Source organism: Mustela putorius, unplaced genomic scaffold, assembly GCF_011764305.1.
Source record: "Mustela putorius furo isolate JIRA1106 unplaced genomic scaffold, ASM1176430v1.1 tig00000698_pilon_pilon_pilon, whole genome shotgun sequence".
Classification (NCBI taxonomy): domain Eukaryota; kingdom Metazoa; phylum Chordata; class Mammalia; order Carnivora; family Mustelidae; genus Mustela; species Mustela putorius.
Window position 1 is genome coordinate 4,898,387 of NW_025421449.1, and position 13,844 is coordinate 4,912,230.

General features: G+C 52.2%; 1 protein-coding gene across 40 annotated transcripts in view; it reads right to left on the bottom strand.

Annotated features, from left to right (window-relative positions):
- Nucleotides 1–101: 101 nt before the first annotated feature.
- The window catches only part of CAMK2G (calcium/calmodulin dependent protein kinase II gamma), a 53,677-nt gene continuing 39,934 nt past the window's right edge, over nucleotides 102–13,844 (bottom strand). For 3 of the 40 annotated variants that reach the window (XM_045083498.1, XM_045083493.1, XM_013044245.2), the window contains 8 exons: nucleotides 10,935–11,003; nucleotides 9,734–9,778; nucleotides 8,131–8,179; nucleotides 6,809–6,922; nucleotides 4,711–4,786; nucleotides 4,289–4,383; nucleotides 2,568–2,812; nucleotides 102–2,122 (listed from right to left, as the gene is read on the bottom strand). In XM_045083498.1, coding sequence (XP_044939433.1) covers nucleotides 2,580–2,812; nucleotides 4,289–4,383; nucleotides 4,711–4,786; nucleotides 6,809–6,922; nucleotides 8,131–8,179; nucleotides 9,734–9,778; nucleotides 10,935–11,003 — 681 coding nt within the window. In that variant the 3' untranslated portion in view covers nucleotides 102–2,122; nucleotides 2,568–2,579. Of the gene's footprint in view, nucleotides 2,123–2,567; nucleotides 2,813–3,015; nucleotides 4,384–4,710; nucleotides 4,787–6,808; nucleotides 6,923–8,130; nucleotides 8,180–9,733; nucleotides 9,779–10,934; nucleotides 11,004–13,185; nucleotides 13,219–13,844 lie in introns of those variants that run through there. The other 37 variants (XM_045083505.1, XM_004769391.2, XM_004769396.2 and 34 more) reach the window with 19 other exon arrangements.

Genomic DNA, 13,844 nt, shown 5'->3' on the forward strand with positions numbered 1-13,844 from the left:
GGGAGTGGGAGAAGCTACATCTCTCCATCTGAAGCCTTGTAACCCAGACTGCTAAACTCTTAAGCCTTTGGCTATAAGCCTCCAACAGCAGTAACACAATGGACTGTTTAAAGGTTATTTTATTAAATATCTTCAGTTCAAGGTTTCATTGTAACAAAGCTATGAAGGGTCTACCAACATTCAGAACAAACACTAACTATTTTTAAATTATTTCTATGTCATCATGCAAAAATTCTGCATCAAATGCCTTCCATTTCCTGTTTAAAAGGTGATTTTTTTTTAATAGTCTATAATCTATAGATGCTGACATTAGCCCCAGAAGAGGAGTAAGAATGCTAAGAAGTGGGGCTGGAGCAGCCATATGAAGCTATGGGTCTTAATGAACTCTAAGACCGTTTGTCTTCAAGCCAGCAAAACCAAACCCTGTGGTGAAGGCGTCTGCGTGCTGGTACTGCAGGCTGCAGGGCAAGAAAGGGCTAGGGCCCAGGGGCTGAGGCATGCATGAGGTGCTCAGAGGAGCCTGGCTAAACCCAAGCACCAGCACCAGTGAGTCTACTCTCTTCTCAGCTGGCTCCAAGGTAAATCTGTAGCTTTGCCTCTTCTCCCAGTTCCTGTGCCTCCTACATGTAGTCCAGGAAGCTGGGTTTACCCACCTTTCCCCCAATAGTGCAGATATTTGTGCAGATAAGTCTGCAGAGTTGTTCTGGGGAAACCGAGGCCATGACCCATTGCTCCTCCATTATCTTCTCTCCTAACTGTTTAAAGTATAGATCTTTCTCTCCTGGAATGGAACTCCTTGAGCACAAAGAGGGACAATGAATGTAGGAGCCTTGGCTCTGGACACCTCTTTTGGGTACATGCAGGTGGGGGGGCGATGCCCATGCAGATTGTCCAGCAGTTAAGTCCTATACTTCAGTTGGTCAGTAGAGAAGCCTCTTTAAAGAGAACACCTCTTCTTGCTAGAGCAGTCAGGTCAGTCTCAAAGACAGGAAAAGAGATGGACGTGCAGCAAGGGAAGAGTAAGAAGGGAGGCAGTCCTGAGGTCAGCCTGAATGCATAGAAAAACCATCAACTCAATCCCGCTGCCTCACTCCTCCCATCCCACAGGGGCACTTGGCAGAGGGCCCAGGCCCAGATGAGGGTCAGCACGGGGACCACCACCATGAAAAGGCAAGACAAAGATGGTCCAAATCAGCACAGAAACAGAACCGCCAAAGGCAGCAAGGGGAGCCCTGGCCAGGGCCTGGCTCTCTCCTTGCTAAGTTATAAGAAAACAAACACAAAGCAAAGCAGCAACCCCTCCCTCTTCCCAGCTGCAGGTATGGGGCCTCAGTATCAGGGCCCACGTGCATTGTGCATCCTAGAGAAATGGATGAGTAAGTGAGTACATGTCAGACTAACACGAGGTTTCTCATCTGGTTTGCAGCGGACACACTTCAGCACCAATTCTCTTCCCTTCTACACTAAACGAAACAGTACAGCAATGTCCAGGCCCTCAGTCCCGAGGTCACTGCTTCTCAGCTGCCTCCACAGCAGGCTGGGAGCTCTGTGTTCTCTCCCAGGTAGGTCTGATGGCCACGATGTTCTCATCAGCCTCATTCTAGGCGCTATGCAAGTTCAGAAGAAGTCCGTTCCTAGACCTGGGGCAGGCAGGCCACCTCAGGGGCTGCAGTCACATCACAGCCCCCAGAGCTCTGTCAGAGTTCTCGCCTGGTCCCCTGGGTCCACGGAGGCCAGAGGCCGAGCTCACCTCTTCAGGGCTGGCAGGTGAGCCGGCTGCTCATGCCGGGACGGGTGTCACACAAACTCCTGCCTTCTTGCCAGCCCAAGGGCTATCGGTGGTTTTAAAACGCATCATGTTATGGATTCCGGTTTTGTTTTGTTTTTTAAAAACAATCTTTTTTTCTTTTTTTTTTTCTTAAATGTAAAAAACACCTCGGTACAGCAGAGACAGACACGAAGGGCGGGCGGGAGGGCTGCATGCAGGGGCGTGCATTGGCTGCTGCCGCTTTGTAATTTAATTGTTTTAAACCTCAAACGAACAGGACTGCCGCTGTCACTCAGGCCCTCCAGAGCCACTGGCTGCGAAGGTTTGACCTCCGGCTGGGATCTCCTAATGCCCCTGTCAAAGAGGACAGACGTGGTAACAGAACAAAGGACAATAAGCACACAGATGAGTTCCAGGGACTTCAACACACGACACACGTGGCCAAGTCTGCCTGAGAAGGTGGAGGATGGGGGAGAAGCTAGCATTTAAATATAACATCGCTTCATTTGCTGAACAAATGCTTCACTTAGGAGTATCTTATTTAATCCTCAATGAAGTAGGTACCACTCTCTCTTTCTCTCTCTCTTTTTTGACAGTTAAAGAAACTGAGGCTTAGGGTAGGGAAATCACCTGCCCAAAGTCACTCAACTCGGAGTTCTGGAGCCAGACATAAGTCTGTCTGATGGCCTCTGCCACTCTCCTGGGACGATCCATGTCTCCTCCCCCAGTGCCACTTTTCAACCTCCTCTTCCTTCTCTGATCCCATCTGTCCCCTTCCTCGCCCCCCTACCAAGTGCACCTGTGGCTGAGCTCACTGCAGCGGTGCGGCAGGGGCTCCTGAGCAGTGATAGTGGACATTGAGCCACTTGCCATCCCGGCGGTGCCAGACCCGGGTCTCCTCCGACTGGCTGGTGCGAGGCCGACCCTGCCCATCGATGTACTGGGTGAGGCGGATGTAGGCGATGCAAGCTGCGTCCTCCCCGATCACGTGGACGTGCGGGTTCAGGATGGTGGTGTGGATGGGCTTGCTGTTCTTGGACAGAACTGCAGGGGGCAAGGCAGAGTGTGGGAGGCAGGAGGGCGTCAGGCCTGGGCACTGATTTCCCTCCCAGCCTGCGCTTCTGGGTCTCACCCTCTCTCCAGCAACCATTCTGGGAGTCTCTAAGTCCCCCACACACCAGAGGCCAGGAAATCCCAGAACATTAGTCTCAGTTATCCAAAAGGAAGAAAGAGGTGGAGAACGATGATAATAGCAACTGCTACTTTAATCAGACATTGTGCTGGGGATTTTTACATACATAAGCTATATTTCTTGGTCAATATTTATTATAAGATAATGAAACAGGCTCAAGGAAGTTAAGTAATTTGCTCAAATCACACAACATTTGAACTCAGGACCAGCTGACTCTTAACTAAAGCCTAAGATCTTTCCACTCTTCCAGGCTGATGTTTAGATTTCGTAAGGGTTGGCTTGTCCCTAACTGGCTGCAGAGCAAAATCCAGAGCTTAAGATTTCAAAGTGCATTTGTGATTTAGAAAAAAAAAATGCCTGAAGTTAAAACAGAATCACCAAAGCACCAAGCTCAGGATGTTCCCAGGGTTCCCAGGTTCTTCTGGGGGAAAGCCAAAAGAAGTTGTATTGCCATTATCAGCAAACACAGCAGATTGAATTCGTTTAAATGAGATTCACATTTTAATTCATTTCAGATGTTGGATAGGGGCTACCTGAGACTCACTCTAGGGCTTCTATAAACTCTGAAACTGCTTCTGGCTAACAGAATTACTTAGATAGTCAAAGGCTTACATTTGTAGCTGAGACAGGGAGAGGATGGTAGTTAGTAGAGAAAACAGTGACAAAATAAAACTTGGGGCAGGACGGGGAAGGCCTAGGATAAAGTAGGAAAGAAAAAAAAAAGAAAACAAAACAGGGAGGAGGAGGGTGCGAGAGAGTGGAGAGAAAGATAGGAAGAGGTGGTGATTCATCTTCTCCCCTGGGACTTCCAAGAACTGTACAGAGTGCACAGCCCCTCAGGCAGGACTGTCTCCCTCCATATTCAGGAGGGACTCAAGCCACAACTTCTGATCTCACAAATCACCTACAGTGCCCTGCTACTTGCTTGTACATCCTTATCCTGGTTTTACTTTCCTCTACTGTGAAACCTGTAGATAGAGAGCTTCATTATTACTTGCTGACATCATGTCAACCTGATCTCAGTGGTTTTCAGTGTTCACGGAAAGAGGTGAGGCTTAAAGGAATAGAGACCCTGATTGTGAAACCAGTGTTGCCACAAAGCCGCTGCAGGATGAAGGTGCACGTGGGGCTCTGGAGCAGGTCCTTCAAAGGTGTCAGTTTAAGACCATCCTCAGGGTATAAGGAGGCAAACGCATAGACCAGGGTGCAGCCAAGCAGGTCAAATAAGGGAAAAGCGGGCGACTGGGAAGAGGAGAAGGTGAGCAGGGATAGAGGCAAAGGGGGTGAAGGGGCAGGCAGGAGTATATCAGCAGCACGAACCCACTCACGATTCTCAAAGTAAAACTTATGGAAATCCATCCCCTCCACGAGGTTACCGAGGGCCTCAGGCTCAAAGGAAGTGAGGCCTGGATCGCAAATCTTCCTGCAGAAAGAAAAGCAGCCTGTCAGTCTCCTACAGGGATGACCTGTGTTTCTTTCTTGTCAGTAGCATCTGTCCTGCAGCAGGTTAGCTGTGGGCTAGGCCTGACAAGATGGCTAAGACCTTAGGGGGTGCGGAGTACTATCACAGGGTATCTGCCCGGGACAGACCCCAGCCCAAGAGCCAGGTGTTTAATTCAGGCACTGTGCCCAAGGCCCGGCTTTCCCTTTTCCCAGGGTCCAAGTTGATTTTGGGGAGCAGAGGAGGCCTCAAGAGATCTTAGGTCACTTAGAAACAACTTAGGTCACAAGGAAACGGGTCTTTACTCACGTGTAGGCTTCAAAGTCCCCATTGTTGATGGCCTCAATCAGTTGTTCTGTGATCTTAATGATCTCCTGTTTTCGCACTGGGGGGGAAAAATCCAGCAATTTACCTCCCTGGGACTGGGGATCTCCCAAGTGACAGAGAGCCCTCCCCAATCCTTCAGAGAATCCCCTGTGATCTCTGTGACAAACAGCCCTCTTCCCTGTCTTGAACACTAAGTCCCTCTGCAGGAAGAGTGAGCCCACTTTTCTCTTCAATCCTTCTCTGTTGTCTACAGAGTTAACAGCCCCCTCCTCCTGAAGCCTACACATTAGGTATGGTTTTCTAGCCTTTGTCTCCCTCTCCATCAACAACCAGGATGCAGAAAACATTCTTATCTTTTACAGTTGAGGAATCTGGCCATCATTAATACTCTGCCCAGAGTCCATGTATCCCATCCCCAGCACATTCAGCCTCTCGAAGAAGCATCTCCCGAGATGGCTGTTTCCACTGCCTGTTTACTTCTCTCACCTGAAGGGGCTCAGTCAGGTCTCAATTACCAGCACCACCACACCAGCCCCAGCCCTCACTCAGCGGGCCAGAACCTAGCCCTGGGCAGCAGCCAGCCTGAGAGCAGAATCTAGCCAGGGATAAGGGCGCTAAAAGGATGAACAGAGCCCCAGGATGGAAGCTTAATTCTCTTCACCCTGCTCATCTCCTCCACAGGGCTTTTCTGGGATAAAGGATCTTGGAACTATAAACACTTTTTTAAAGTGGAACTTCCCACTGGGGAGATGGCTCCATTTACCCTGGACGAGCCTTGGGAAAACTCTAAATCTCACATCAGCTCTCATGCCAGGATGTGTCCCTCAAGAAAACAAAGACAAGGTTCAGAATGATAGGCAGGCAGACTGGTGGCCTCAAAGCCCCCCACCCCCACCCCATCCAAAGCCGAGGGACTGCTGCTGTCTGTATCCTGACAGGGAGCACCACTATCAGCAGGGGCACCGCTAGGGTAAGTGAGGGCTCAAGACTGAGCTCAGGCTAACCCTGACCAGAGCGCCGGGCTGGCCCAGGCCACAAACCTCTCCTCATAGGAGCGAGAGGCTGCGAGACAAATGTGAGCATTAGAAGAGCACGGCCAAGAGGCACAGCTGGGACAGGGCAGCGCAGCCAAAGACACAGCCAGGTGGGGGCCCCACAGCCACCAGCACTGTCAGGGAGACAGCTCCGGAGAGTAAGCAACATGTTAGGGGAACAAACGAGCTCTATCGACTTCCCAGAGGCAAGCAGGTAAGTGAGTACACACACACACACATAGATACACACACATACACACCCTCTCCAACCCCACCAAACCCATTTGCAGGACCTGACTGGGGCCCTATGGGTGAAGAGGATTGTGTTCATTAACTCTAAAAGGACAGATGGTAGAAGGAAAAGAAGCAGACAAAGGCATTCTCTACACAGACACAAAATATAAATATGAGCTACTGTTAACCCAGCAAGGCATCGTTTCAAGACATTCTACTATCTCATTTATTTTTCATGACAGTGCTCTGAGGTAGGTGCTATTTGACTCCCACTTCATAGATAAGGAGGCCGAGGCTCTGGGAGGTGTAAGCTACTTCACACATTTCCAGAGGTAGCGTAGCTGGGATTTAAACTGGGGTCTGTCTCACCCCAAGCCTCCTGCTCTTAATAGGATATGTGAGCCTCAGGCAATACCACATCCCAACATGATTCTTGGCTACAGCAATTTCATCACCACCCCCGCTCCCACCACCTTTGACCTGATTTCTGACCCGGCCTTTCTTCCTGGCTCATTGCTGAGGCGAGGCCCACTGAACATCCCAGGGGCTTCCTGTTCCTTCCCACCATGCCCTGTTCTTCCACCCACTCTTCTTTATGTCTTTGGGCCCTGGTCTCAGGGGCCCCTGCCTGCTATTAACAGCACCTCCAATCAGCTCCCCCACCCAGCAGAGGCTGAGCTCCCCAAGCTTACTAAGACAGACAGCTGAGTTGGGCTGACAGCTCGGGGTGGGGGGTAGGGGTGGGGGATCCCTGAGGGGCTTCAGGATGAGCCAGGGAGACAGAAGCCAGATTGTGCCTCCCTCACACTTACTGGCTGAGGAGCAGAGAGAAGGCTGGGGCTGCATGCCTGCAGAGGGGGCTGTTCTGTCCCGGGAGCTCCGTCCTTCAGGCACCGAGCTGCCATTCCCAGTGCGGAGCGGGGCAGCTAGCCAGCCAGGGCAGGGCAGGGCAAGGCAGAGCAGCCAAAACAAACAGAACAAGGCAGGTGAGCGAGCAAGCCAGACAGGACCCAAGCCCGTGGCACTGCAGAGCCGGGGCAAGGCAACGCCTCGGGCTGCTGTGGACACTGGACCACATCCCACACTGCCGCCTCTGCCGGAGAGGCCTCCCAGCTGACAGCCCCAGGAAGGTACACAGACTTGGGCTTGCGGCTCCCAGAGCCTTCAAATAGCCTGTCACAAGGACCCCTGCTCCCAGGGAAGATGTTGTAGGGGGCTAGGCTACCAAGTCAAGAGCCATGAAGGAGCCACTTACTCCATAGCACCCCCAGAACTGAACTGCTCTGGCCCAATTCCCAGCAGCCCTAGAGGTACTGTTCTTCACTACCTTATATGTTTATGCTTTCTATTTTTTGGTTCCCAACGGTTTAGTGGCCCTCTACTGCCCCTGGGTGTGCTCTCTCAGCTCTGTCCTTTCACATTTCTCCATCTGTTCTGCGAGCCTGGCCTCGGGTCACTTACTGATGGCAAAGGCAGCGATTCCAGGAGACCAAACCGAATAGCAGAACCGAGATTCCCGGTGGTCTGGTCTGCCATGCCCTCCCACACCCCCTGGCCCTCTGGCCAGGTCCACACTTAGGCTGGTGGTCCTCATGGGACCATCAGGACATGGCCAAATGTGGTTCTGACTCCACCATTCATGCCAAGACTTTGTGATGAGAGTCGCTGATCCCAGTGTGCCCAGGACTGATCCGGTTTTAAAACTGAAAAGTTCCACATCCTGGGAATCGCCTCAATCCTAGGGAAATCAGGACGGTGGGTCACCCTCCTAATGACTTACTGTATTTGTGGGCTATTTCTGCAGGGACTCAGGACGTTCCTGTACTGGGATGTCACATCACTATTGGCAACAGGGACAGTTCTCTGAGCCCTGGCCCCAGAAAGCCCCAGGTAAAGCTCTAGCTTAGCTATTCTAAACTTGGGGGTCAAAGAAGAGAAGCCTCTTGCCCAGCCCAGCCAGGCCAGCCAGGGACCTCACATCTTAGCCCATGGAAAGGAGCTCTTATGCCAAGCCCTCTCCTCGAGTAGAAGGAGTGAATTCTCAGTTCTGGGGACAGACAAGACAGGTGCCCATTGGAGCCAAGGTACCTGGGACACTGCTAGGGTCCCTTCCCCACCAAGGGCCAGTACCTACCTTTGAGGTCTTCATCTTCTGTGGTGGTATTGCAGCTCTCCGTGGAGCCCTGTAGGCCAAAAAGAACATGATTCTATACATTCAGGCCCTACACCAGAGGAACCAAACAGAACAAAAGCAAAGTGTACTCCTGTAGGAGATGCAAGGAAGAATCAGAGAAGGTTTGATTTTCACCCTTGCCATCTGACTTTTTTTACAGAACCCTGGATTCCTAAACTCCCTCCCTAGTCTTTCCCAACTCAGTAAATGACACTATCTATCCTGTTGTTAAAAGTTAGAGTCCTCTTCTAGGTTTGATTCTAGGTTGAATCTTGGTTTTCTTTCCCTTATATCTTAATCATACAATCTAAATTCAGCTCTGTCAGTCCTACCTCCTGTCTCCTACCTCTTCTCTTCATTTTTTTTTTTTTTTAAGATTTTATGTTGAAGTAATCTCTATAACCAATGTGGGCCTCAAATGCACCACCCTGTGCTGGAGATTCATACGCTCTATCCACTGAGCCAGCCAGGCACCCCTACGTCTTCTCTTCAAACGCACAGCTACACGCTGAGTCCAAGTGTCTGGCACCCAGACTACGATTGCTTCCCAGTCCCCCTGCACCCATGCCTGCCTCCTTCCTAAAGTTCCTGCCCACAACATGGCCGGAGGGGCTTTCCAAAGTGTCAATTAGACTACATTACTCCCCGGCAAAGAACATCGGGATAGCTTCTCCTTGTTGCTGGAAGAAGATGCATCCGGCCATGTGGTCCTATGTAGTAGGCTTGCCTGCTTCTCCAGCGTCTCCCCTCCTGCCACTTTCTCCCGGCCCCACGCTGTAGGCTCTGTTTCATTTCCTCTGTTCTGTGTATAGGCTAAGCCCCTGCACTACAGCTCTCCTGTCTAGGGCACTCTGCCCTAGAGTCTGCCTGGGTGTCTCCTTCCCACCATTTAGTTTTTAGCTCAAAGACTCGCCTCCTGAGAGAGGTCCTTCCCTGACCACTTAAAGAAAAGCACTGCTCACCCCCTTTCTTTTCTTTTGTGTCATTTTCTTCGTAGCACTTACCACTACTGGATTTTATCTGACTTATTTGGTTTGGGGTTTATTATCTGCCTCCCCTACACCTGTGGAGAGATTTTTGTAAATCTCTCCAGACCCATGGATGGTCTGGCTCAATAAATATTTACTAAGGGGGTGCCAAGAAGACAACAAGGGTATTGAGGGCATAATAGGGCGAGGCAATGGAGGATGCTCTAGGGTCTGATTATATTCTTGTCTCTGTTTTTCTAGCTGTTTGCTGTCATTTAAGCCTCATAAGTCATGGAGGGAGACTCCATTGTTATTATCCTTCATTTACGGATAAGGAAATTGAGGTGCAGAGTGCTACAGTGGCTGACTCAGTGGCCCAGGATTCAAACCCTGGCATGTGTGACTAGAGGGTGTAAAGTATAATACCCTTCCAGGGAACAGAGTGATATACGCTATCCCCAGCCTAGACTCTGCACACACCTTGGCCTCAAGGCGCGGCCTGCAGGCTGCCATCTGCAGGACCCTAGACCCTGGGACCCAGTCCACCTGTTTCCTGCTGATCCGTAAAGCAGGAGACCAGCTCATGTGCCACTCACCTTGATCCCATCTGTAGCATTGTGTACCACGGTGGTCTGTGGCTCCTGTGAGAGAAGATGAAAATTATCTTCCTGACCTGGGGACAGACCTATGGCTCTTCCCCGAGGGACCCCATCTGTAGCCCAGTCCCTCATAGACTCTATGATGACCACTGAGGCCTGCCCACCAGCTATTCCTATAAGACAAAAGATCCTGGCTCATCTGGGTCCCAGGCAGCTGGGAAGCCCCAGATTTAGGGGACAGTACTGACTGAGTAAGAAGGACAGGGCTGGCACTTAGCAAGAGTAGGTGCCAGAAAAGGGGAGAGGACAAGAGCCTCTGTCCCTGATTCCTGCTGGATCTGAGGGTTTTTTCCCCATGGAACAAGTATGCTGGAGGAGCCATGGGGCTGAGGGCACAGGCCAGGCCCTGCCAACAGCATTCACCAAGGGGTGTGTAGGAGGGAGGGACACAGACCAGACTAAAGTCTCCCAGAGAGACCCAGAATGCCCCCTCAGCAAGCTGAGCCAGGGAACTACCTGCTTTACCATCTTTTGTGTTCCCCAGACTTCCTGTCCCTGATGTGCCCTGAGGCAGTGCGAGGGTCCAGGGCTGCCGGCGGTAGGAGCAGCAGGCACAATTACCCCTCCTTCTCTCCCAGGCATCCCCCCTGCCAACTCTCTCATTAGTCACTACCAACAGAAAGAGCTCTGGGAGCACATGGTGCCCCCAGCATGGGGCTCTCCAGGACCTTAGAGACCTCAGCACCATCCAGAGGTGGGGGACCCCAGTCCTCCTTCCTGTTCATAGCTTTGCGAAGTAGGTGAGGCAGGTTTTACAAGGAGGTTTCCAGGAAATGAACGACAGGTCTCAAGAAAGCTCCTACCCTCTTCTTTTATAAGCCACTCACCTTCCCGGCCCCCACAGCAGACCCAAGGGGGCCCCGCCTGGGGCTAAGAGGTTTAGCTGAGAGCCCCGACCCCTCTTCCCCACCCTCCACAGCAGAAGGAGCAGGAGCGGTAGTTCCGCAGTGCAGGAAGGAGCATGGCACACGGGACAATGAGGGGGAAGGGGCCCACGGGGCAGGACACAAAGCAGCCTGCTCTACAGGGATGAGAAGGTCAAGGCCAAGGAGGCCTGGGAGGGAGGGCAAGAAGAGGAAGGGAGAAGGAGCGGGAGGCAGCCAGGGGCAGGGGCGGAGAAGCCGGAGTCAGGAGGTACCATGGCCGTCTGCAAGGGCGCGGGCTCTTGGGCTGGGCTTACGAGACTGTTTTTGTTGTTGCTCTGTGGCTGAGACAAGAAAACAGATGGTTTAGTTCCTCTAGAGTCGCCAAAACTGCTCAGGTTCGACTCCCAGACCTCCCTTGCCCCCCGGCCTGGCCTGGAGGAGCTAGGACTGAGCTGGCCTCTGTAATACCATGTGGATGGGAGCAATGGTCGGAGAGATGATCCACTGGAGGACGGGAGTATTTGGAGGGGCCCAGAGACCTAACTCTGGAGGTATCCTTAAGGTGGGACTGGGCCAAAGACTTGTTTCAAAGCATGTCTCCAGAAAATCTCTGCTTATGCCAGATGCCATGTCATTGCACAATCACGTTTTACCCAAAGAACTTCAGGATCTTCTCACTTCACAGGGAAAAAGAAGGGCAGTTTGTAAGAAAGCCGAACAAAATGCAGACCCTCTGGGTCCCCTATCCATGGGTAGGCTTCCACTGCCCTTTCAACCTGCCACCTGCATTTCCTTTCCCTTAAGACACCCGCCCGAAGCCTGATCTGAAAAGAGGAGGAACATGAAAAGGAGGAAAACCTTGCGTAGAAGATGGCATCGAGAGAGGAAACGGAGGGATGTGACTTTTGGGTACAGAATGCACCCACTGACGCCAGGGAGCAGACACAAGGCTGTGCTGTTGTCCTTTCTGCCTGGTTAATCATGAACTTGCTCAACTGGGGGTGAGGGTAGAGCTCCAAGGAGGGGCAGGTGAATCCAAGGCTGCGGGTGGCTGTGGCTGCAGTCCCAGAACCCAGCCCCTGGGAGAGTAGGCTGCCCAACGGGCCAACATTCCTAACACCAGCAGACCACCAGGGTATCTTGGGACATCTCTTGCCTTTTGAAACGTGACGCTGAGTGGCCCAGCAAGGTAGGGTGTGGGAAGGATGACAAGGAAGGAAGGAGACTGATTTCCAGGGCAGGCAACCTCTTACGTATGCCCTCACCAATGTACTGGGTCTCACTGGGAGTCCCAGTGGAACCAGTGGCCACCGAGGAACAGCCTGACGCCTGCAAGTTCTTCAGAAGATGGAGAGACAAATATGTAGCTACCATCTCTCAGCCGGGCACAAATGACACCCTGGCAAGTAGGATATGCTTCTTCTCTTTGAGGACACAAATGGAAAGCTGTCCAGACTGTTCTATTTCTTCTTGCTTGGAGGCTTCTTTTATGGCTCTTTGGACCAGACCTGAAGGCATCCAGTCCTAGGTTGCTGTCAATGGCTGAGATGTCCCTAAACCCAGGGCTAGCATGGAACATTAAGCCAGGGACCAAATGCCACCAGATCCCCACTGAACACTGCAGGCTGGAGAAGAGGGGTCCCAGGAAGAGTCAGGATGTGGGTCTGAACTCCCATGACCTCTGCTCTCTTTCATTTCCACCCCAGAAGGAGCAGAGCTGTCCTCGCTCAGCAAATAAGTCCGACCTGTTTGGACTGACTGGATAAGGCTGTCCTGCCTGCAAAGCCTGGATGAGACAGGGACCCTGGCAGGGGGCGAGGATTCCAGGGCACCCTTGAAACTGCCATTATCTGCAGAGGGCGGAGATGTCACTCACGTGGCCCCACCTCTGACTTTAAAGCACGGTTTCATAATGATTCAGGCTGCTATACTCCCTTTGGTGGCCTGTGTCCCACATGAAAGAAGATGTGTCCTCTCCAGTCTTTCAGCTGTCCCCCTGAGGATGGGTGGGATGGATGAAACATTGGGCATGGCCTGTTCACAGGCACTTGCCCAGGGGCACAGGCCTGGAGAGAGAGGCTTGGGGCTGTGAGCCTGCAACCAGCTCCTCTGCCCACCAGACAGATACCCATCAGCTGCCAGTGTGTGGGAAGTGCCCAGTGAGCAGGGCCTCTCTTCCTGAGCAACAGTGAGCAAGGGTCTCTCCCTGGGACTGCCACCTGGTTCCGAGTCCCTGCTAGCTTCACTTCTTGCCCTGGGCTGCTGGAGGCAGTCCAAGCTCAGGTTGCAGGGGGCTGGCGAGGGAGGGGGTGCCACACCGCGCACTCCGATGCCCACTGACTAGGCCACCAGGAGACCTTGGGCCACGGCCCCCACCTGTCAGGACAGGCCGCGCTTGCCCGCATAGCACAGACATGCAGTGAGGATGAGTGGAGCACACGCACATGGCGGAATGGGGTTGCGTGGCGGCAGGCGGGCGCAGGCAGCATGGACTAGGCAGATGGGTGGGCAGGCAAGGCTCACCATTAGGTGCACGCTGGAACTCGACTTCCTTTTCTGGACACACCACAGCGAAAGGGAAAGAGAAGGGGAAAGAGGAGGTAAGAAGAGAAGCACAGAGATGCTGCAGGTTAGTGCACCAGCGTGGGCTCTGCGTCCGGAGAAAAGAGCAGAAGAAGGGGACCTGGAGCCCAGCACCAGAAGGATTCACACAGCACCTAGCCCACCAGGCACACACATGCCTCTGGGCCCTTTGCCGTCAGGCTCACAGACACGGACTGAGTATATTCTAAGGTTCTCTCTCAGCTTTGCTCATAGAAAGCTTTGTGAAGGTGAAGTCACGAGTTTATAAAGGTAACATTTGGCTGCAAAGTTATAGGTTTGAGCTTCTAAGGCTGGCTCCCTGTAAGATTTTTTATTTTCTCTCACTAGGTCTGCCTGAAATTTGGCTGAGCAGCTACCAGATAAATAGTAAAAGCCACTCGAGGCCATCCTCAGCTTTGGAAGCCCTGGGCTCCTTAACCGAGACCTTTTTTGCTGCTTCCCTACACTGCTTTTCAGATAAAGACAGTGCGCTTTATAAAATCATCTGATAAACAGTGAGTTGGGGGCATCCCTTTGTCAGTATGGCCGTGCTTATCCAGAAGATTTCAGTATCTCACTGCATTCTTCAACTAGCAGGA